Source organism: Hyperolius riggenbachi, chromosome 3, assembly GCF_040937935.1.
Source record: "Hyperolius riggenbachi isolate aHypRig1 chromosome 3, aHypRig1.pri, whole genome shotgun sequence".
NCBI lineage: Eukaryota > Metazoa > Chordata > Amphibia > Anura > Hyperoliidae > Hyperolius > Hyperolius riggenbachi.
The window spans coordinates 10,521,848-10,546,012 of NC_090648.1; the positions used below are offsets into that span (position 1 = coordinate 10,521,848).

General features: G+C 47.6%; 1 protein-coding gene across 1 annotated transcript in view; it reads right to left on the reverse strand.

The window, feature by feature from the left end:
• Positions 1-3,652: 3,652 nt before the first annotated feature.
• The window catches only part of LOC137560852 (phospholipase A2 inhibitor gamma subunit B-like), a 44,021-nt gene continuing 23,508 nt past the window's right edge, over positions 3,653-24,165 (reverse strand). Inside the window, exons 3-4 of the mRNA XM_068272007.1 lie at positions 9,580-9,753; positions 3,653-6,566 (exon numbers count right to left, since the gene is read on the reverse strand). Of these exons, the coding sequence (XP_068128108.1) occupies positions 6,364-6,566; positions 9,580-9,753 (377 nt within the window). The 3' untranslated portion in view covers positions 3,653-6,363. The remainder of the gene's footprint in view (positions 6,567-9,579; positions 9,754-24,165) is intronic.

A 24,165-nucleotide genomic window follows, 5' to 3' on the forward strand; every position in this document is an offset into this window, starting at 1 on the left:
AAAAAGTTCAGTCCCTAAGGTAACTATTTATGTATTTTTTTTTTATTGTACATTTTTTTATTTTTTTTTAATTACAAAAAAAAATAAAATTGGGAGTGTGGGAGGTAATGAGTTAATTTTGTGTGTAAAAGTAATTTATTTGTATGTAAAAAATGTGTAGGGTGTAGTTTTACTATTTGGCCACAAGATGGCCACAGTAACTTTTTGTTTTAATGCGACCTCCAAGCGTCCTTCCGGAAGCTTGGAGGAAGTACTTGGAGGCTGGGTAAGATCACAATGATCGCGCTGCCCATCGGAGAGCAGCGGATCATTGCGGGGCTTAGATCAACGAACGGGAATGGATTTTCCCGTTCATTGATCTCCGGGCGAGCGGGCGGCGGCGTGTTTACTAGCGGCGGGCGGCGTGTTTACGAGCGGGAGCGCGGACAGCGGCGGGAGTGCGCAAAGTACGGATTTCTCCGTCCCTGGGGGTTAAAGGATGGAAAAAGGGACGGAGAAATTTGTACGGGCGGGGGGAAAGTGATTAAGAGAGGAAGAATATATGCTGGTGAAATGGAGATAGTTCATAATGACACCATCAGATGCGGATTGTGACAGTCACCATGTGTAGGAAAGCCCCAGTCAGTGGAGGAGACCCAGAGGATGGCGTGGGAAGCTGTAGTCAGGATGTACAGGAGAGCCCAAGGCAGTGGAGGAGGAACGGAGGATGGTGTGGGAAGCTATGGTCAGGATGTACAGGAGAGCCCCAGGCAGTGGAGGAGACCTGGAGGATGGTTTGGGAAGCTATGGTCAGGATGTGCAGGAGAGCCCCAGGCAGTGGAGGAGGCCCAGAGGATGGCGTGGGAAGCCATGGTCAGGATGTACAGGAGAGCCCCAGGCAGTGGAGGAGACCTGGAGGATGGTGTGGGAAGCCGTGGTCAGGATGTACAGGAGAGCCCCAGGCAGTGGAGGAGGAATGGAGGATGGAGTGGGAAGCTATGGTCAGGATGTACAGGAGAGCCCAAGGCAGTGGAGGAGGACCAGAGGATGGTGTGGGAAGCCATGGTCAGGATGTACAGGAGAGCCCCAGGCAGTAGAGGACGACTGGAGGATGATGTGGGAAGCCATGGTTGGGATGTGAGAACAAAATGAGGGGGGGAAGGGTAATCCCCAGGCTGAAATTTTCCTGGTGGGCCCTTCCTGGAGGACCAGAGGATGTCATGAGAGGCAGTGGTCATGATGTGCATAGCTAGAGGTGCATAGCTAGAGGTGCCCCCAAGTATTGCATAGCTAGAGGTGCCCCCAAGTATTGCGTAGCTAGAGGTGACCCCAAGTATTGTGTAGCTAGAGGTGACCCCAAGTATTGCGTAGCTAGAGGTGACCCCAAGTATTGCATAGCTAGAGGTGCCCCCAAGTATTGCGTAGCTAGAGGTGACCCCAAGTATTGCGTAGCTAGAGGTGACCCCAAGTATTGCGTAGCTAGAGCCGGTGACCCCAAGTATTGCGTAGCTAGAGGTGACCCCAAGTATTGCGTAGTTAGAGGTGACCCCAAGTATTGCATAGCTAGAGGTGACCCTAAGTATTGCGTAGCTAGAAGTGACCCCAAGTATTGCATAGCTAGAGGTGCCCCAAAGTATTGCGTAGCTAGAGGTGCCCCCAAGTATTGCGTAGCTAGAGGTGCCTCCAAGTATTGCGTAGCTAGAAGTGACCCCAAGTATTGCATAGCTAGAGGTGCCCCAAAGTATTGCGTAGCTAGAGGTGCCCCCAAGTATTGCGTAGCTAGAGGTTTCCTGACTGAAAGGAGTTTTGGTCAATGGAATGCCCATGGTCCCGCATGCGTAACCTCTCATTTACACTCTGCTCAGGACTCTGCACTGCACTCAGCACTTAAAGGATACCACAGCCCAAAGGCTGTGTTAAAATCAAAGTTGCAATGTGGAGGGAAAGAAAGATACATACTTACCGCTTCCCTCGTTCCCTGCCGATGGGTTCCGCTCATCTGTTACAGCTCCCGGTACCGGCCCGACTCTCCTGACCCTTCACCCGGACATACTGTGCTGCGCATGCGCAGTATGTCACTATACTCTTCGCTTCTGCCGTCGCATCGTGACGGCAGAAGTACGGACACTCCCCCGCCTCCTCCTCTCCCAGCGTGTGCGCTCCAATCTAAAGCTAGCGTGACATGCTGGCTGGAGTTCGCACTGGGACAATCGATGTGGAGAGAGCGGAGGGGGAGTAAGTAAAAAAAAAAACACTGCCGGCTGGAGGGAGGGAGCAAGTGAGTGGGCGGGCGAGTGGGCGGGCAGGCAGCGAGTGGGCGGCGAGCAGGCAGCGGCAGTACAGCCCAAGCATTCTGTACATAGATGCAATGACATCTATGGTACAGCGAGAAAATTATCCCCACATTTATCTCTGCATATGTGCATGTATATACATGTGTGTACATGTATATATACACATGTATATACATGCACATATGCAGAGATAAATGTGGGGATAATTTTCTTGCTGTACCATAGATGTCATTGCATCTATGTACAGAATGCTTGGGCTGTACTGCCGCTGCCTGCTCGCCGCCCACTCGCTGCCTGCCCGCCCACTCGCCCGCCCACTCACTCGCTCCCTCCAGCCGGCAGTGTGGTTTTTTTTTAACTTATTCCCCCCCTCCGCTCTCTCCACATCGATTGTCCCAGTGCGAACTCCAGCCAGCATGTCACGCTAGCTTTAGATTGGAGCGCACACGCTGGGAGAGGAGGAGGCGGGGGAGTGTCCGTACTTCTGCCGTCACGATGCGACGGCAGAAGCGAAGAGTATAGTGACATACTGCGCATGCGCAGCACAGTATGTCCGGGTGAAGGGTCAGGAGAGTCGGGTCGGTACCGGGAGCTGTAACAGATGAGCGGGACCCATCGGCAGGGAACGAGGGAAGCGGTAAGTATGTATCTTTCTTTCCCTCCACATTGCAACTTTGATTTTACCACAGCCTTTGGGCTGTGGTATCCTTTAAGAAGGAGGGAAGTGAGCCGCCTTTCCATCAACAGGCGCCTGTAGGCACGAGCCGTCAGTGCCTTATGGTAAATCCGGCCCTACCCATTGTGTGAGGACGCCGGCCTAAATGGCCACAGAAGTGTGAGTGAGAGAGGTGTGTGGATGTGCCCACTCTTACGCAAAAGCCAGTGATTGAAGCTGTGGTTGTAATCTTATGGAGGGGCTAGCAGCACGTTGGAAGGCAGCTGTACCGCGGGGGAGGGACTACATAGACTGCTAGGGGCTGGAAGAAGCCTCATGCAAGTAAAGATTCACTTCCACCTTTCAGTTATTCTTTAACCTAACAATTTAATTAATTACAAATTGATATTACCTCACTTTTTATTATCTTATTCTGCAGATTTTTTTCTCCTCCTTTTACATGCCGGGCCTTGATATGAGTTAATATGAGAGAAAGATAAACATGTGAAACCGATGGTAATGTTTTATGTAGCACGGTACTTTTTGTTGTTGTGTTTTTTTTCCCAGACCTTTTCATTGACCAGCGTGCTAAAAACTGTGCTAAACATAAGGCGAGAATCAGTGGCCTGAAAAGATTGTATACAGAATTAATAATAATCAGTGATGAGCTTAAATTTTGCGTTTGCATAATTACACATTGAAATATGAAATTGCGACACAAAAATTGTAATTTTCAGAAAATTTGTAGTTCATTTTGTCATCATTTGTAATTTCGTGTAGAAATCTCGCATTACATTTTTGTAATTTTGTGACTAATTTTGTATTGCTCCTAATTTTGTGTAATTACAAAAAATGAAGGCAGCAGGATGAACCACCATTCGGCGCACCCTGCGCCACAGTGACCAGCAGAGAAAATCCACGTACTCTGGATCCTGTAGAGGCTTCCCATGCCGTACTCTGGTCCACCGATACAGAGCGTGCACCCAGGGGTGCAGCTAAGGTTTTTGTGGCCTCAAGCAGTCCCTGGCTTGGGGCCCCATCAATGAAAGAAGCGGAGCGCGCAGCGGTGAAAAAATGCATAGCCATACTACAAAACAAAGCGCCAAAAAATGGGCATGGCCAAAATGATGTGGGTGGAGCTAAATGCTACCAGTTTCTAGGCTAAATTGCACCCAGGGTGAAGGTGTAAAATGCACCCCCTCCCACGTGGAGACAGGTATAGGTGCCTACAGTATAGATTAGCCAGGTCTAGCTGCCCCCAGTATAGGTAACCAGCTATAGGTCCCCCCCCCAGTATAGGTAGCCCGTATAGATCCCCCCAGTATAGGTTAGATAGGTAGGTACCCTCAGTATAGGTTAGATAGGTAGGTACCCCTCAGCATAAGTTAGATAGATAGATGCCCCCAGTATAGGTTGCATAGGTAGATGCCCCCAGTATAGGTTAGATAGGTAGGTACCCCTCAGTATAGGTTAGATACATAGGTACCCCTCAGTATAGGTTAGCTAGGTAGGTACCTCCCAGTATACGTTAGTCAAATGCCCCCAGTATAGGTTAGATAGGTAGGTACCCCTCAGTATAGGTTAGGTAAATGCCCCCAGTATAGGTTAGATGGGTAGGTACCCCTCAGTATAGGTCAGATAGGTAGGTAACCCTCTGTATAGGTTAGGTAAATGCACACAGTATAGATTAGATAGGTAGGTATCCCTCAGTATAGGTTGGATAGGTAGGTACCCCTTAGTATAGGTTAGATAGGTAGGTACCCCTCAGTATAGGTTAGGTAGATGCCCCAAGTATAGGTTAGTTAGGTAGGTACCCCTCAGTATAGGTTAGGTAAATGCCCCCAGTATAGGTTAGATAGGTAGGTACTCCTCAGTATAGGTTAGGTAAATGCCCTCAGTATAGGTTATATAGGTAGGTACCCCTCAGTATAGGTTAGATAGGTAGGTACCCCTCTGTATAGGTTAGGTAAATGTACCCAGTATAGATTAGATAGGTAGGTGCCCCTCAGTATAGGCTAGGTAAATGCCCCCAGTATAGGTTAGATAAGGTAGGTACCCCTCAGTATAGGTTAGGTAAATGCCCCCATTATAGGTTAGATAGGTAGGTACCCCTCAGTATAGGTTAGATAGGTAGGTGCCCCTCGGTATAGGTTAGGTAAATGCCCCCAGTATAGGTTAGATAGGTAGGCTTCTCCAGCATAGGGCGTAGGGGGCAGGCAGAGAGAAATTTCAACTCACCTACCGCCGATCCCCGCACCTCACTCAGCCTCTATCTTCTTCCTGTCCCGGTGTCTGTCGCATCGGTAAGAGCTCCCCCTGTGATGACATGCGGTTACGTCAGCACAGGGGGCGCTGACGTCGGGACAGGATAAAGCTAGAGGCTGCGTGCGGTGCGGGGATCAAGGAAGGTTTGGCGAGTTGAACCTTCTCTCTGCCCACTCCCCCGGCCCCTGCCGCTGCGCCCACCCTCCTGCCGCACCACTTGGGAGTCAGCTGCCAGCAGCAGAGCGGGGCCCCAAGCGGGGGCGTGGCTCGCCTGTATGCTGGCGGCACCCCTGCATGCACCCACCAAAGGAATCCGTCAAAGCTCAGGACCACAGTAGAGCAGAGCCACTCATGGGCAAGCATCTCTGTGCTACTGCGGGCCGTGCTCATGGGGCTGCAGCGTGATTGCACTCATGCTAAGAGGAACGTGGTCATGGTGTGCAGGAGAGCCCTAGGCAGTGGAGGAGTGCCAGAGGATAGCGAGGGAGGCCGGGGTGGGGATGTGCAGGAGAGCCCCAGGCAGTGGAGGAGTGCTAGTGGATGGCATGGGAGGTCATGGTGGGGATGTGCAGGAGAGCCCCAGGCAGTGGAGGAGGAGCAGAGGATGGCGTGGGAGGATGTGCAGAAAACCCCAGGCAGTGGAGGAGGACCAGAGGATGGCATAGGAGGCCGTGGTCATGATGTGCATGAGAGCCCCAGGCAGTGGTGGAGGACTGGAGGATGATGTGGGAGGCCGTGGTCGGGATGTACATGAGAGCCCCAGGCAGTGGAGGAGGATGTGCAGGATGGTATGGGAGGCCGTGGCCGGGATATGCAGGAGAGCCCCAGGCAGTGGTCGGGATGTGGAGGAGAGCCCCAGGCAGTGGTGGAGGACCGGAGGATGGTGTGGGAGACCGTGGTTGGGATGTGCAGGAGAGCCCCAGGCAGTGGTCGGGATGTGGAGGAGAGCCCCAGGCAGTGGGGGAGGACCGGAGGATGCCGTGGGAGACCGTGGTTGGGATGTGCAGGAGAGCCCCAGGCAGTGGTCGGGATGTGGAGGAGCGCCCCAGGCAGTGGTGGAGGACCGAAGGATGGTGTGGGAGGCCTCTCGTGGATCCAGAGGATTTCCTCTCCTTAGACAAGAATTAGATTTGTCACCTGAGGTTCAGCTTGGGTTCTCTTTAAATTCTTTCATGGAATAAACAAAACATGAAGGCAATAAAGAGGCAATAAAGACATGATGAAAATGATGCCGACATCCAGGACTTTCTCAGAGGCATTGCTGCAGGAAGATCTTATTGTTAGAGGACCAGGAAGATGAAAGTCCATTTGTGTACCCAAATTACACATGCTGGGAGTGGCACATCCTTGCCACTTTTTATCTGGGTGGCTATCTAAAAAAGAAAATAATAATAATCAAAAAGTTATTCCATATGCACAAATTTTATAGATAAATAGAAAGATAATACACTTCCAGGTCTATATCATGCTTTAAAAATGACTGAAAAACAAGCTCAGAAGAATGCTATAAGTTGGCCATTTTGTGAAAGGGAATGTTTCTGAACTGCTTCCAACCCCTCCTCTCATCCCTCCCCCCCCCCCCCCCCCCCCCCACGCGAATCCCCCGTGAGGCGTAAGCTATAGGATTGCAAAGGGAGAAACAGAGGTGTGTGCATCTAACCAGTTTCACCTGACTTATATACTGGCTGCCTCAAGTCTATTGACTCATTCAAATTTGAATATTAACTGACTCTCGTCTAATTAAAATGGCAAAGCGTTTCAGACTGCAATCGCCTACTAGATTATGCAGGATCTAAGGCTAACTCCCTGACATTCCTGCAGGAGTTGGCCCACGCAAATACTTGCATCTCAACAGGGGCGCCTCGTGTAGGCCTCCTTGTACCCCCAGGAAATGAAGGGCAGCGTAAACGCCCCCACAAAGCATCCACTGCCCGGGAGCGCCGCAACTGCCCCCCACAGGGGGGGGGGGGAGAACGCATGAACGGTATACTCCCCAAATGCGGCCTACGCCCGGAGAGAACCATCCATGCTGCCCCCCAAAGGATGGATGCCCTAATCTTGCGAATTTTGCTTACCTGTGGTGCATATGCGCATCCTGGGAGCAAACACACCAAAAGGGGCGAGGGGGGGAGCACAGACACCCCCCCGGTGCAACACCACTGCCGGGGGACCCATCCGCACCCACACACACACACACAACACCCCCATGGCGCTCCTGGATAGTGCTTATGTGGCATGAACTAATTCCCGCAGGGCGACCACTTTGCGGTATTCGTTTTTTGACCCTGCATAGTTTGTCGTGCGAAAGCAAATGCATATTTGCATGAGCATTGCCTCATGAATAGCCAATTGAGCCAGATTTGCAGAGCCAGACTTGCTAGGGTTAAAACTTGGTGTTAGAGCACGCATAAATTTTCCTCAGGTAAGCATTTTTTGTGGTTGTATCCTTTGGAGGCAGGTGAAAGATGGCTTGCTCTGGTGGTGTGAGCCCTGGAGTGAGTTGTTTGCACCTGTCCTCCCCCCCCCCCTCTGGAGTGTTGTATGTGAGCCAGCCCTGAGCTCTAAAGCTCGGGGTGACCCATGCTTCTCTCCTTTCTCATGTGGTGCCCCCAAATTAATGCGCATGTAACAGAACGCAATGGACGTTAAGGTACGTGCCTGTTTTTAATTTTGGGAGGTTGGAGCGGACGGCTCTCCCCAGCGCTAGCCACGCTTCGGGGGGTTGCCTGCGCCACCCAGCCTCCCCCTCCAGGGTGCTGCTGTGGTTCCCAGACGGTGAGAGTGCCTGGGACCCCGCAGTCCCCCGGTTGTATGGGGGCATTGGGAAGCCTCCCCGTGGCGCTCCTGGATAGTGCTTATGTGGCATGAACTAATTCCCACAGGGCGACCGCTTTGCGGTATTCGTTTTTTGACCCTGCATAGTTTGGCGTGGGAAAGCAAATGCATATTTGCATGAGCATTGCCTCATGAATAGCCAATTGAGCCAGATTTGCAGAGCCAGACTTGCTAGGGTTAAAACTTGGTGTTAGAGCACGCATACATTTTCCTCAGGTAAGCATTTTTTGTAAGCTATAGGATTCCATGCCACTGCTCATGAACTCTACTAAATGGGTGATGTCTGGCATGAATCTGACTTAGGGCCCTGACACACCGAATAGAGCTTTGCTGATCATTCATCCCTTGAATTACATTAAAATCGCTGTAATACCATAGCAAAGTTCTCACAATACTGATTTTTTTAAAAATCAATTGCGGCGATTTTACCACAATTTTATTATTTTATCGTAATTGTAATGTAAGTCAATGAAGGGTTTTTTTTGAAAAAAAAACCTTATTTGGTGTGTCAGGGCCCTCAAAGGGAACCCGAGTTGAGATCGATATGCAGGCTACAAAATGTATTTCCCTTATATACTCGCCTAAGCCTAATTTTTCAGCACAAAAAAATGTGCTGAAAAGTTAGCTCCTTGGCTTATATCAACAACAACAACAAATAACATTTGTAAAGCGCTTTTCTCCCGTGGGACTCAAAGCGCATATATATATGTGAGTCAGTGGAGTAGAACGGATGGTGGAGCAGGTTTCGTTACTGGCAGAGGAGTGTAAGGATCGTGCACTAGTGATCCTGCTCTTGCCAGCTGGCTCCCTGCTGTGTCCGTGCCCCCATCCCCTGCAGCATGGTGTGCAGAGTGCGCTGCTCAAGACTACCTGTGTCCCCTGACTTGTGGAGTGGAGCGTGCAAGCAGCGTGTCAGCGGTGCAGTGATCGGGGATTCTTCCTGTGTGGCAATCGCTGTGTCTAATATCTATGACGTCATCTAGTGGCTTTTTGAGACACAGCTGTATCATCCTTGGAACACATCTGGCTATGGGGAGGGTGTCTGAGTTGTACTGGGGACACATCTGGATACTGTGTACGGGGATATATTGGGGAGGGGGCTTATACACGAGTCAATCACTTTTTCCTGGTTTCTGAGGTAAAAGTGGGTACCTCGGGTTATACGCGGGTCAGTTTATATTTGTGAGTATATACGGTAATTTTGAACAATGCACATTGTTTAGCTGTCCTGCTGATCCTCTGCCTCTAATACTTTAGCCATAGCCCCTGAACAAGCATGCAGCAGATCAGGTGTTTCTGACTGAAGTCTGGTGGTATTAGCCACATGCTTGTTTCAGGGTTGTGGCTCAGACACTACTGATGCCAGAAGATCAGTAGGGCTGCCAGGCAACTGGTATTGTTTAAAAGGAAATAAATCTGGCAGCCTCCATATCACTTTTACCTCTGGTTCATTTTTAAACTGAACATAAATAGCAACACTATGTAGCAGTAATTAAATGTAAATGGAGTTTCACTACAAGAATGTTTTTTTAGAGGTGTAATGATCCTTACTTGGAAATCCAGTCACCACCAGAAGGGCACAGCGAGTTTCCTCATCACGACATTTAATAACTAAATCAATCTTGTCGGTTTTGCATGGAAGAAAAGTGACACCAAAAAAAGTGCCACACATCGGGCAAACTAATCCGTTGTAGTTAGAGTCATTCACCTCCATCAGGATTGGCTCTGTGAACAAAAACACAAATATTTCACTGCTGTCTTCCATATTCCCTCACTATGGAACTACCCACCTCCCCCATTAGGGTTTCCTCAACATCTTCAAGACTTTCTTTTCACTCTGGCCTACCCCCTCCTCCTCACAAGTGCTCTAAACCTGCAGCTGAACTCTGGTCCCCACCCTTTTCTATCCCGACCTCTCCCTCATTGTAAGCCTTTGGGCAGGGTCCTCCTCCTTGTGTCTCCTACCTGTTCATGCACCTCTATCACCGTACACCCAACTTATGGATCTGAGTGAACTTGACTGGCCTAATCTCCATGCTCCCATCCAGTGACTGACTAAGCATTAGATGATGATGTAGCGAACATCAAATTTTCAGTTAGCGTACATCGAATGTGAATTTTCGTAAAAGTTTGCGAACAGACTGTTCGCAGCGGGCTCCATAGACTTTAATGGCAGGTAAATGACCGCCGACTTTAGCAGTTAATAGCAAAGCCCCCTTACGTGCTAGAAACACCAAATTTGCAGGGTACGTGGAGGGGGACAGTGACTACAAGAGGAAAAACATTTTTCAAAGAGACCTTATAGTTTTTGAGAAAATCGATTTTAAAGTTCTCCTTCTGACCTTGGGAAAATTAAAAGCCCGCCGACTTTAGCAGTTAATAGCAAAGCCCCCTTAGGTGCTAGAAACACCACATTTGCAGGGAATGTTAAGAAGAACAGTGTGAACAAGAGGCAAAAACATTTTCAAAAAGACCTTATAGTTTTTGAGAAAATCAATGTTAAAATTTCAAAAGAAAAATGTATACTGTTAAATGCGGTAAATGACAGTTGTTAATGAAGCAAAACCCGCCGACTTATAATAGCAAAGCCCCCTTACATGGTAGAAACACCAAATTTGCAGGATATGTTAAAAAGATAGTGGGAAAAATATTATTTTACTATTTTTAAAAATGTTTTATTTTTTTATGTGCAGAGTGTGGGAATTTAAAAAAAAAATGACGTTGGGTCCCCCCTACCAAGCATATTTATCCCCTTGTCCCCATGCAGGCTGGGATAGCCAGAATGCGGAGCCTAGGCCGACTGGGGCTTCACACCCTGAGCTATACCAGCCCACTTGGTCCATGGTATGGGGGGCTCCGGGGGAGAGGGGCGGCCAAGCCTTCCCCTTTCCCCCCAGAGCCCTTGTCCAATATATGGACAAGGGGCTCTTCCCCACCTCCGGTGCCCAAGGAGGAGGTGGGGGTGAAGACTCATTGGGGGGGTTCATTATGGTATCTGGGAGTCCCCTTTAAGAAGGGAACCCCAGATGCCCGCCCCCCTCCCAGAAGAAATGAGTATACCCTTACCCATTTCCACAAAGGGTTAAATGAAATAAGAATGCAACAAGAAAAGTCCTTTAATATTCTTAATTAACCAGAAATACTTACCTGTACCTTTAAGAAGAAAATGGTCCCACGCCAGTATCCTCGGTATTGTCCAACACCAATATCCTCTGTAATGTCCCACGCCAGTATTCTCTATCTTGCGATCTTCAGAAATACATACTGTACCTTTAAGAAAATGTTCCCACGCCAATATCCTCTAATGTTGCGATCTTCTTTATAACTTGATTGAAGCTCTCCGCCACACGGATGCCACACACCGCTGTGTTTCCAGCACCTAAGGGGGCTTTGCTATATTAACTGCTAAAGTTGGTGGGCGTTTAACTTTCCCACGGTCAGAAGGAGAACTTTAAAATCAATTTTCTCAAAAACTATAAAGTCTTTTTGAAATATTTTGTTCCCTCTTGTAGTCACTGTTCCCGGCCTCCACATACCATGACATTTTGGTGTTTCTAGCATGTAAGGGGGATTACGGTTATTAGCCGTTAAAGGTGGGGCTTTCGACTTCCATTAAAGTCTATGGTAAAAATGCAAATGCAACTTTTTTTTAAAAAAAAATGTGCGTTCTAGGCGAACGGCGAACAGCCAAAGTTTGCAGAACACTGCTTGCTGGCGAACTGTTCGGGCCATTTCTACTAAGTATTACCTTATACTCATACTGTGCTGCATGATCTGGTTTTTCTTGTATTCCTGCAGGGGCGTAACTAGCAATCATTGGGCCCCCCTGCAATATTTTTGGATGGGGCCCCCCACCCCCCGCACTATATATTCAATATGGACCCCCATATTAGTATATCAGGAAGTGATTAACATAAGGGCATAGAGGTCAGGGTTAAGTGTAAGGGGAGAGAGAGTGTGAGAGTTAGTGAGTAAGAGAGAGAGTGTGAGTGAGAGAAAGAAAGTGAAAGAGAGTGATTAAGTGAGAGAGAGTGAGTGAGAGAGAATGAGTAAGAGAGAGTGTGAGTGAGTGAGAGAGAGAGAGAGAGAGAGAGAGAGAGAACGAGAGTGAAAGAGTGAGTGAGTGTGAGTAAGTGAGAGTGTGTGTGTGTGAGTGAGAGTGAGTGAGTGAGAGTAAAAGTGTGAGTAAGTGAGTGTGTGAGAGAGAGTAAGTGAGAGAGAGTGAGAATGAGTGAGTGAGTGTGAAAGAGTGAGTGAGTGTGTGAGTGAGAGAGCGTGAGTAAGTGAGAGAGTGGGTGAGTGAGAATAAGTAAGTGAGAGAGAGTGAGTGAGAATGAGTAAGTGAGAAGGAGTGAGTAAGTGAGAATGAGTGAGTGAGAGTTAATGAGAGAGAGTGAGTAAGTAAAAGTGAGTAAGTGAGCGAAAATAAGTAAGTGAGAGGGAGTGAGTAGGTGAGAGTGAGTGAGTGAGTGTTAGTAAGTGAGAGTGAGAGATAGTGAGTAAGTAAAAGTGAGTGTGTGAGTAAGTGAGAGAAAGAGTGAATGAGAGAGTGAGAGTATTAGTGAGTGTGTTTTTCACTGCTACTACATTACAATGTCAGTAAAATGCAGGGCACAGCAGGGATGAAGCATACCTTTGCACATGATCCCATCCCTCTGCTGAGCCTGCATGGACTGTGTTCTCTCCTTCCCTGTGTCACCCGATACCACAGTGCAGGAGAGATAGGCATCTTCCCAGCTCTGTCACTGAACGGAACGCTGCTCTGACGACCTGGCCCGGCACGCACACAGCCAGCATCAGAGGGCAGATGAATAGATTTCAGCGGAAGCCACCATCTCCACTGCAAGCTACTGGCAGGATCTAACTTCCTTTGAGGGAAGGGAAGTAGCGAGTGGCTCTGATGCTGACCGGGGACTGCTGGGATATGTGTTTCTGACAGGGACAGTGTTCCAGCTATGTTTCAGGCTACCTCTTTACTGCCCCTGTGTGCCGTCTGTACTCTTTGTACGCTGCCTGCTCTTCTCTGCAAAGAATCCGCTCATGCAGGCAGCCAGCGTGTGCGGGCCCCTGTAAGTCTCCGGGCCCACCTGCAGTTGAGGGGCCTGCAGGGGCTATTGTTACGCCCCTGTATTCCTGTATTATTGTATTGCTGTATGTCACCCTTAAATATTGTATGTATCCCTATTTATTGTCCAGCACTGCATAATATGTTGGCGCTTTATAAATACTATAAATAAATAAATAATAAATAAGGGGAAATGTAGTCCAGAGTGAGTTTGCCGTGAGTCACCTGCTGCTACTGTCCCCCCGCCCTCTCTATGGCACACAAGGTAAGTTTTTGCCTTAGTAACGACCAGGTTGATAAGGCCCAGTGAGCATGATCTGTACAATACTCTCCTGCTGGAGGAAATAGGAGTTAGATTGTCATTGGCATCCCACGGGTCCCTGTCCTCCAGCACGCCTGTGAGCACCACCACCTAGCCCTGAGGATAGGTGAAAGCATGGAAGGATCTCACGGCCGTTCCCCCACCGCTCACAGCTAGCAGGCGCTGCCAACGGACTCAGGTCGCCACACATCGGGGGTAACAGCTGCTCCATTCCATGCTCCCAGCCTCTCACTGCACATGGCACACTCCATGGCAGGCCACATCCACCAAGGCCGGAGGATCCTTTTGTTTACCTGGATCCCCATGGGCCCTGGAGCTTGGTCCTTTCTCTGTACGCTTCAGCGGCCAGAAGCACGGGGTCCTATCTGCCTACATCCACCAGAGATCCCTGCACATCAACAGGACTGAGGGCCGGATCCAGGGGTGTTTTTTTAATCTGCAGCCCCAGGGACTCTGCCTCTGTCTCTCTCTTCTTGCCTTGGTCTTCTCTTCATCTCTCTTAGCTATCCTTTCTCTCTCTCTTCCACTATCCACACTTTCCAGGACACACTGCGGGGCATCTGGAGCTGCTGTGTGTGGAGCGAGCGAGCGCCGTCGATAGTCGGCAGGCTGCTCCCCTCACATAGCACTCCAGGTTTCCCCACGCGTCCTTCACTACAGTTATAGGTGACATGTGTATATATAGGTATATGCTTATTTGTACTACTGTACCTGATTGTATGTGTTGAATTGCTGCATGTGTTTGTACCATCTCCGACCCTGTATGAGCCAAAAATAATTCCGGGTACAACCCCCGTTGTACTTGGCGAAATAAATTTGATTCTGATTCTGATTGGCATGTCTAGTAAGTGTGTATGAATTCTTAAATAATCTATAAATTAATATTGTAAAAAATAAGCAAACTCCATCTCCACTCCTCTTGTTGACTGCTCTCTTTCCAGTTTTTCTCCACTCTCCGAACATTCACTCTCTTCTCTTATCTCCAAATCCCATCTAACCACCTGTTCTTTGCGTCTGTAACGAATGTGGAATTATCTCCGTGGTCAGCGCACAACATGTGTGCTGACACTGCGGAAACCCTCCACAAACGTTTAGATAAGGGAAGCCAGCTTTGGTGCAATGCGCCTGTAGAGAGGAATTCCAAACAGCAGATGGAGCTGTGGAGTACAGAGGAACTTGGTCTCTGTAGAACCGCAGATGCCAGATGGAGATTGTACGGAGTGAAGCAATACAGGGCAAGATAGCCACTCGAGAGATAGTGAGCACAGAGACAGAATTTATGTATGTCCACCAATCTAGTCGCCACCTAGCGACGGTTGACATACAACAGTAAAGACTAAAGTGAGAAAGCAATCGCAAGAATGGCGATTGCTAGCAGAGACACAAGATGGAGTAAAGACAGAACATAGAATGAATAAAGACAGAACCAATTAGCAAACTGCAATCCAACACGAAGGAACAGACAGGACTAGCTAAACGCGGTCACCACACGTTAAGCGCAATAGCGACAAAGCGCGTTCAAGCCGCGGTCACCGCACGTTAAGAGCAACAGTGACAAAACGTACCAACCCTGACTAACAAGTGAAACACGGAAAATGAAAATATACAGAGAACGCGAACGCTTGCTAATCGGTTGCCTCACCCAGACAACAGCAAGCGTTCATTCCAGACAAGACAGACAGAAGGAGTAACCAGTAGCAACCACAGCTAAAGTTAAACTCCAAGGTTCAGACAAGAGCGATCCACCACCTCTCACGCTACGGCTAATGCGATTTAGGAACAGGACAGAACGTTTCACTGTCAGCCAATGCTGGCGACAGTACCATCGCACGAACCAGACAAGACAGACAGAAGGAGTAACCAGTAGCAACCGCAGCTCTGGCTTACACTCCAAGACAGAGTACAGAAGGATCCACCGCCTCTACCGCTAGGGCGGATGCGATCCAACCAGACAGACAGAACTAGGCAATACAGATAATAAAAAACCTGACTGCGCTAGAAGGAATGCTATGCACTCCCAAGGATAACTACTCTAAGACAATATTAGCAAAAAATAGCAGAGGGCTGAAACTCAAGGTAAGTCCAGCAGAACCAAACCTTTATGACCAGCAGGGAATTCTGGGAGGAAATGGCATTTATACTGCAAGCCTTTAAGAGAGGCAGAGCTATCAATAACCAGATAAGTGAATACAAATCCCTCACCAGAACAGCAAGTCTGAAACTTGCAGAGTGAAAACAGATCTCCTTTCCAGGGACCTGCAGCACACAGACCTGAAAAATGGTCAAAAAGCTGCCTGCCTGTGCAGACAGCAGAGAAGATCATTACAGTACCCCCCCCCCCCCCCCTCATCTAGGGACGGCTTCCAGACGTCCTTCAAAACTGACATTTCCAACAAAACAGTCTGGCTGAACACTCATGAAGGTCGGGACAGCCCAACAAGGACCAATTCCAGAATCAATCCTCCCAAAACCGAACTCATCGGAGGCAGGACCCACTGAAACATGCCCATCAGTACTACAAGTCTCAGCGTGACACCCATCAGAACTGTGAGTACCAGAGAAGGACCCATCGAAACTCTCCGAGCAATACCCACCACCTACCAGGGACCGTCCAAAAATACCAAACCTCCCACAATACCCATTAGAAGTGTCCCTATCAACACAGAAGCCACTGTTGATCCAATCCAGGGTACCAAGATAAGTTTCTCCCAAAATCTCCCAGAACACTTTGAAGCTCCGTAGAGATCCCAAGAGGCCAGAATGCTCTTTACGTTCACATGGAGAACTATCAAGAACCCCTATGGAACCTATGACAATTCCGGATTCAGGGTAAACAGGATAACCATCAAGATCAGGGCTTTCAGGAACCATTTCTGGGCATGCAGGCAGGCAGGCAATATCAGAACATGTCTCCACCGAGGAAGCATCTGAGCATGCTGGCAAACAAGACACTTTGGGCATTCTGGCTCACAGAGCGCATCTGGGTACACTAGTACAAGAGAAACTTCTGGACATGTCAAAGAACTGCAAACCTCAGAGCCAGTCACGACAAGACCAAAACCAGGACCGGGCAGAGAAACATCACAAGTAGTGGTCACAAGTACTGGTCTTTCAAAAGAAGACTTGGACTCAGACTTAGAAGTCTCTGTGACTGTAATTGTATCTAACAAAAACTCATCATTGACTACGCATGACTGAAGCTCCACAAGAGCTGCAAAAGTAGTCAACATAACAGCAATGCCTACTGAAGTGGGCAATACCTCAGAAGGACCTGGGGGGCAGGAGGCATCTCCCAAAAGTTCTGCATCCTTCGGGAGGAACCCAGAGACCTCCAGAACATCAAACAAAACCTCAGGAGCATCATTTCCCAAGTTTTCTGACAAACTAATCAAGGATTCTGAACTATCCATGTTACAGGGCAAAACATCAAATACATTCTGAGGACAGGGCAGATGTCCCAGGGATGGTTCTACAATACGCTGGGACTGAATTTCATTCTCATGAACAGGATGCACAGGAATATCTACTGGAACAAACACTGACTCCCTGACTCTAGTTTCACTGCACACAGAATCCTGCATAGCAGTCAAACTAGACTGCAATTCCAAAATGGCAGAAAAAGAGGTGAGAATAGTTGCAATACCTAGACGAACCTCTGGGCTCACTGCAGGAGATTTTAGGCAAGGCAACATTGACTCATCCAGAGTACAGAGTGGAAAGTCAGTGATTTCTTCAGAGCAAGAAAGGGACTCACAAATGTCAGTGCGAGTGGACATCATAGTTTCATTCATGGTACAGGGTAGGCTCACGAAATATTCCCTGGACAAAGTAAAGATCCTTCAGTATCAGATTCACACAACCAAAGCGCTGTCTCACCCTGAGACTCGGCTAACAATATCGAATCAGGGGAGTCAGAATGCAAAATTTGCGAATCCAAGATCGCTTTCGGTTGTGAAACTGAAGCTTCTAAAGCGCAAGCCTCCGAAATCTGTGAACCAAATTGTAAAAAGTCCAGGACAGAAATATTGGATTTTCATCTGGCAATATGCTTTCACAGGTGTGAACAGAGTGAGGCATAGATTTATTTGCAGAAGAAGTTGTGACAACAACATGAGGAACTGTATTAGTCACATTAACATTACTCTTGAGGTTGCATAGTTTAGGAATTTTCCCCATAGCAGGATCATAGATGGAGGACCTTAAAGAATTACTGGGAGAAAAAGATCTGTTTTAATTGACAAGGGACCCCACATATCTTTGATAAAACTGACACATTCATGTTGATCATAATTTGCAGGAACACCTGAGAAAAAGGCATCAGGTCGCACAGAGTTTAAACTCACTTGCTTTACCCCAGAAAGGCAGAAACAGTCATCCGACAATGTTGTCTCTTTATTGGAGTCAATTGGTTGGTGTGTGTGCAATTCATACAAAATCATCTGCCACACACAAATCACCGGATCCACAAAACACTCGTCACACTCACCAGATTCAATCAAAGTTTACACAGAATTAATACAAGCATTAAGAATCTCTTCGCTTCCTGCGATGTAAAAATCGCAAAACGCCTTCCAATCAATATCAAACTCCTCAATCAAAGCCCCAATCTCCCATGGAGCAAATGGAAGCTCAAACAACCCTGTATAAAGGTAACACTCATACGGGTTGGGATCAGGGACATGCATAGATTTTCTTACTCCTTTAATATACTGAATAATTCTGCCAATCATAGGATCCACATATGCTTTTGCTTCGGGTAATAAAACCTGAGACTGAGAACTTTCTCTGGATTTATCACATTCATGTGTGTTCCAAATTTCAGACTTTACAGAATTTTTTTTTATTTGTAGTTGCTATGGGCAATGGATCTTTAAGCTGGGAAGCCTTCCTAGACTTTCTCCTTTTAGTCTTAGTCCACTTAGTCTTTAAGTGGTTGCTGTCTAGATGCAAGGGAGCTGTTACTGCATTCATTATCAAACTGAATGGTTTTGCATGGAATGGATAGAACAGCTGCTTGATTTGCAGGTACACACCCATCAAGAATAGATGTAAGGAAGGCAGTTTAAACCAGTGAGAAAAAATTAATGTAAGAAACTGATAAGGCTTATCATTCCAAGAATTTCTTTTCAAAATCTCATAAGCCCACTGAAACAGATCTCCTTGCAATAGAACATAAGCTATTTGGAGAGCCCACATGGATGAATCAGTGATTTGAAATGCAGGGTTAAGAAAAAGTCTTACACATTCAGAAAGAAAGTCATCTTTGGTTTCAGAATCTAGTTTTTTAAACCTCTTAAAGGTACAAGAACCATACTCGACAAAATCGTACAAATCGGAAATTCCCTCTATACTGGAAATTTCGGTTGGGCTGGTCATACTGTAACGAATGTGGAATTATCTCCGTGGTCAGCACACAACATGTGCGCTGACACTGCGGAAACCCTCCACAAGCGTTTGGATAAGGGAAGCCAGCTTTGGTGCAAATGCACCTGTAGAGAGGAATTCCAACCAGCAGATGGAGCTGTGGAGTACAGAGGAACTCGGTCTCTTTACAACCACAGATGCCAGGTGGAGATTGTACGAAGTGAAGCAATACAGGGCAAGATAGCCACTCGAGAGATAGTGAGCACAGAGACAGAATTTATGTATGTCCACCAATCTAGTCGCCACCCAGCGATGGTTGACATACAACAGTGAAGACTAAAGTGAGAAAGCAATCGCAAGAATGGCGATTGCTAGCAGAGACACAAGACGGAGTAAAGACAGAACATAGAATGAATAAAGACAGAACCAATTAGCAAACTGCAATCCAACACGAAGGAACAGACAGGACTAGCTAAACGTGGTCACCACACGTTAATTGCAATAGCGACAAATCGCGTTCAAATCACGGTCACCGCACGTTAAGCGCAACAGTGACAAAACATACCAACCCTGACTAACAAATGAAACACGGAAAATAAAAATATACAGAGAACGCGAACGCTTGCTAATCGGTTGCCTCACCCAGACAACAGCAAGCGTTCGTTCCAGACAAGGCAGACAGAAGGAGTAACCAGTAGCAACCACAGCTAAAGTTAAACTCCAAGGTTCAGACAAGAGAGATCCACCGCCTCTTTAACGCTAGGGCGAATGCGATCTAGGAACAGGACAGAACGATTCACTGTCAGCCACCGCTGGCGACAGTACCATCGCACGGACCAGACAAGACAGACAGAAGGAGTAACCAGTAGCAACCGCAGCTCTGGCTTACACTCCAAGACAGAGTACAGAAGGATCCACCACCTCTACCGCTAGGGCGGATGCGATCCAAACAGACAGGCAGAACTAGGCAATACAGATAATAAACAACCTGACAGCGCTAGAAGGAATGCTAGTGCACTCCCAAGAATAACTACTCTAAGACAATATTAGCAAACAATAGCAGAGGGCTGAAACTCAAGGTAAGTCCAGCAGAACCAAACCTTTATGACCAGCAGGGAATTCTGGGAGGAAATGGCATTTATACTGCAAGCCTTCAAGAGAGGCAGAGCTATCAATAACCAGATAAGTGAATGCAAATCCCTCACCAGAACAGCAAGTCTGAAACTTGCAGAGTGAAAACAGGTCTCCTTTCCAGGGACCTGCAGCATGCAGACCTGAAAAATGGTCAAAAAGCTGCCTGCCTGTGCAGACAGCAGAGCAGATCATTACAGGATCCTATCCCATCACATCTCATTCCACAGCTATCCACATCCCTCATCCCTGCCCTAACATCTCTGTTTAACCTATCCCTCTCCACTGGAATGTTTCCATCCTCACTCAAGAAGGCTGTTGTAACACCACTACTTAAAAAAACATCTCTAGACCCCACCAAACTTGCTAACTACCGCCCAGTGTCACTTCTCCCATTTACATCTAAATTACTTGAACGCCACATTCATGCTGAACTAAGTCAGTATTTATCTGCAAATTCCTTGCTTGATCAGTTCCAGTCTGGCTTCCGGCCAAACCACTCCACAGAAACAGCCCTTACCAAAGTAGCTAATGATCTCCTCACTTTTCTTTGTACGGTAAAAGCTGGTAGGCTAGCAGTTCCGACAAGTCAGCTGTCAGACGCCGGGCAAGGGGGTGACTGGCAGACATTGGCTTCTTCCTCCCTTCCAAAACTTCATTCACACAAAGCTGACTGCTGTGGGCAGATGAGCAAGAACTGCTCAAGGTGAAACATGATGGAGTGCAGGGTGCTTGAGAGGGGGCAGGGACAGCAGAGGTTGACGTGGCTGAAGATTCTGCTTGACCAGGAGGAGGAGGGTGGCTTTGTATTTGTGTGCTGCTTTTATTCACATGTGCATACCATTGTTGTCTGTGTTTTTCAATCTCAAAACAGTTGTCCCTAGGTGAGTGTTGGACTTCCCACTAGAGATGGGCCGAACCGCCGATTTAAGGTTCGCGAACCCTGTTCGCGAACTGCCGCGGAAGGTTCGGTTCGCAGGAACTTCCGCGAACCGCAATAGACTTCAATGGGGAGGCGAACTTTGAAAACTAGAAACATTTCTGCTGGCCAGAAAAGTGATGGAAAAGATGTTTCAAGGTGTCTAACACCTGAGATCTTTCAGCGACTACAAGAGGGGAATTTTTTTTTCAAAAATACCTTATAGTTTTTGAGAAAATCAATTTTAAAGTAACTCCTTCTGACCGTGGGAAAATTAAGCGCCCGCCGACTTTAGCAGTTAATAGCAAAGCCGCTTTAAAGGCTAGAAACACCAAACTTGCAGAAAATGTTAAGGAGAACAGTGGGAATAAGAGGAAAACTTTTTTTTTCAAAAAGACCTTATAGTTTTTGAGAAAATCAATTTTAAAGTTTTAATGTAAATTCTCCTTCTGACCGTGGGAAAGTATACCCCCGCTGACTTTAATGGTTAATTGCAAAGCCCCTTTAAAAGCTAGCAACACCAAAATTACTGGGAATGTTAAGAAGAACAGTGGGAACAAGAGGAATTTTTTTTTTCAAAAAGACCTTATAGTTTTTGAGAAAATCGATTTTAAAGTAAAAAAAAAAAAAAAAGAGTCGATTCATAAAAAAAGAACCGATTCATTAAAAAGATCCGGCTCATTCAGGAGCCGTTAGTATAGCAGAGAATGCGTCCTCGGAAGGACGTGAAGCTGCTGGCTCCCGCTGCTGTCTCTCCCCACCTGCCTGCACCTGTCAACCCCCACCTAGGCTGTTGGCAGGTGCAGGCAGGCAGGTGGGGAGAGACAGCGGGAGCTAGCAGCTATGCGTCCAAAAGGACTTTTGGACGCATTCTCTGCTATGTGGGTGGGGGGCATCGGAGATCTTCAATCAACTTAATAGAAGATCGCAACATAAGAGGAAACAGTTCGTTGGATCATTTACCGAGGATATTGTCGTGGGAATTTTTTTTTAAAGGTACAGGTAAGTATTTCTCCTGGGAGGGGGTGGGCATCTGGGGTCCCCTTCTTAAAGGGGACTCCCAGATGCCACCATGAACCCCCCCCAGGAAGTTGTCACCCCCACCTCCTCCTGGGGCACCGGAGGTGGGGAAGAGCCCCTTGTCCATGGATTGGACAAGGCTCCGGAGGGGGGGGGGGAGGGGAAGGCTTGTCTGCCCCTCCCCCCCCCCCCCCGGAGCCATACCATGGACCATGCGGGCTGGTATAGCTCAGGGTGTGAAGCCCCAGTCGGCCGGGGCTCCGCATTCTGGCTATCCAAGCCTGCATGGGGGACAAGGGGTTACAGAGGCTCAGGAGGGGGGAATCCACGTCATTTTGTTTTTCATTTATTTCCCACACTCAGCACATAAAAATAATAAATATATATATATATATATATATATATATATATATATATATATTTTTTTTAAAGGACTTAACGAGGCCACAAGTATGAAAAAAGTTAAATACCATTTCATAATCCAGATCCATGGAGGACGCCATCTGCGCCCCCCCATTCATTCCACCATGGCACCCGCAGTAATACCGGCCCCGGTCGGGTCCCGACCCCTCCAAACGGGTCGGGTTCTCATTCCTCCCTCAATATGGCCGCCACAGATTGCCGCGGCTGTGCAGTCCGCATAGATGCGATTGCGGCTGTGCAGCTCTAGGTCCTCCTCCCAATGCGTCCGATGTATGCACACATATTGATGACGCGGCAGGAGGAGGCCCTAGAGCTGCGCAGGTGCAATCGCGTCTGTGCGGACTGCGCAGCCGCGGCAATCTGTGGCGACCATATTGAGTGGGGAATGAGAACCCGACCTGTTCGGAGGGATCGCGAGTCGGGACCCGACCGGGGGCGGTATTACTGCGGGAGCCATGGGGGAATGAACGGGAGGGCGTGGATGGCGTCCTCCATGGATCTGGATTATGAAAAGGTATTTAACTTTTTTAACATTTGTGGCCTCGGAAGTCCTTTAAATATTGTTTCCTGCTATCTTTTTAACATATCCTGCAAATTTGGTGTTGCTAGGATGTAAGGGGCCTTTGCTATTAACTGCTTAAGTCGGCGGGTGATGATAACCAACCAGAATTATAGGGGTGCAAAAGTGCTGAATTCTGCCATAGGCTTCCATTAGGCTCCCTATTTCACTACAATGCTAGAAAATTTGCCACTGCTGAGCAATTGCCCTTTGAAAAGATTTGAGATTTTTGAAAGTGAAATAGGGAGCCTAATGGAAGCCTATGGCAGAATTCAGCACTTTTGCACCCCTATAATTCTGGTTGGTTATCATCACCCGCCGACTTTAGCAGTTAATAGCAAAGGCCCTTTACATCCTAGCAACACCAAATTTACAGGATATGTTAAAAAGATAGCAGAAAACAATATTTAAAGGACTTCTGAGGCCACAAATGTGAAAAAGTTAAATACCTTTTCATAATCCAGATCCATGGAGGACGCCATCTGCGCCCTCCCGTTCATTCCCCCATGGCTCCCGCAGTAATACCGGCCCCGGTCGGATCCCGACTCCCGACCCCTCCGAACAGGTCGGGTTCTCATTCCCCACTCAATATGGCCACCACAGATTGCCGCGGCTGCGCAGTCCGCACAGACGCGATTGCACCTGCGCAGCTCTAGGGCCTCCTCCTGCCGCGTCATCAATATGCGTGCATACATCGGACGCATCGGGAGGAGGACCTAGAGCTGCGCAGCCGCAATCACATCTATGCGGACTGCGCAGCCGCGGCAATCTGTGGTGGCCATATTGATGGGGGAATGAGAACCCGACCTGTTTGGAGGGGTCGGGAACCGACCGGGGCCGGTATTACTGCGGGTGCCATGGCGGAATAAACGGGGGGCGCAGATGGCATCCTCCATGGATCTGGATTATGAAATGGTATTTAACTTTTTTCATACTTGTGGCCTCGTAAGTCCTTTAAAAAAAATAAAAATATATATATATATATATATATATATATATGTGTGTATATATATATATATTTATTTATTTATATATATATATATATATGTATATATATATATATATATATATATATATATATATATATATATATATATATATATATATATACATGTATATATATATATATATATTTTTTTTTTTTAATTATTATTATTTTTATGTGCTGAGTGTGGGAAATAAATGAAAAAAAAATTATGTGGGGTCCCCCCTCCCGAGCCTCTGTAACCCCTTGTCCCCCATGCAGGCTGGGATAGCCAGAATGCGGAGCCCCGGCCGACTGGGGCTTCGCACCCTGAGCTATACCAGCCCGCGGTGGTCCATGGTATGGGGGG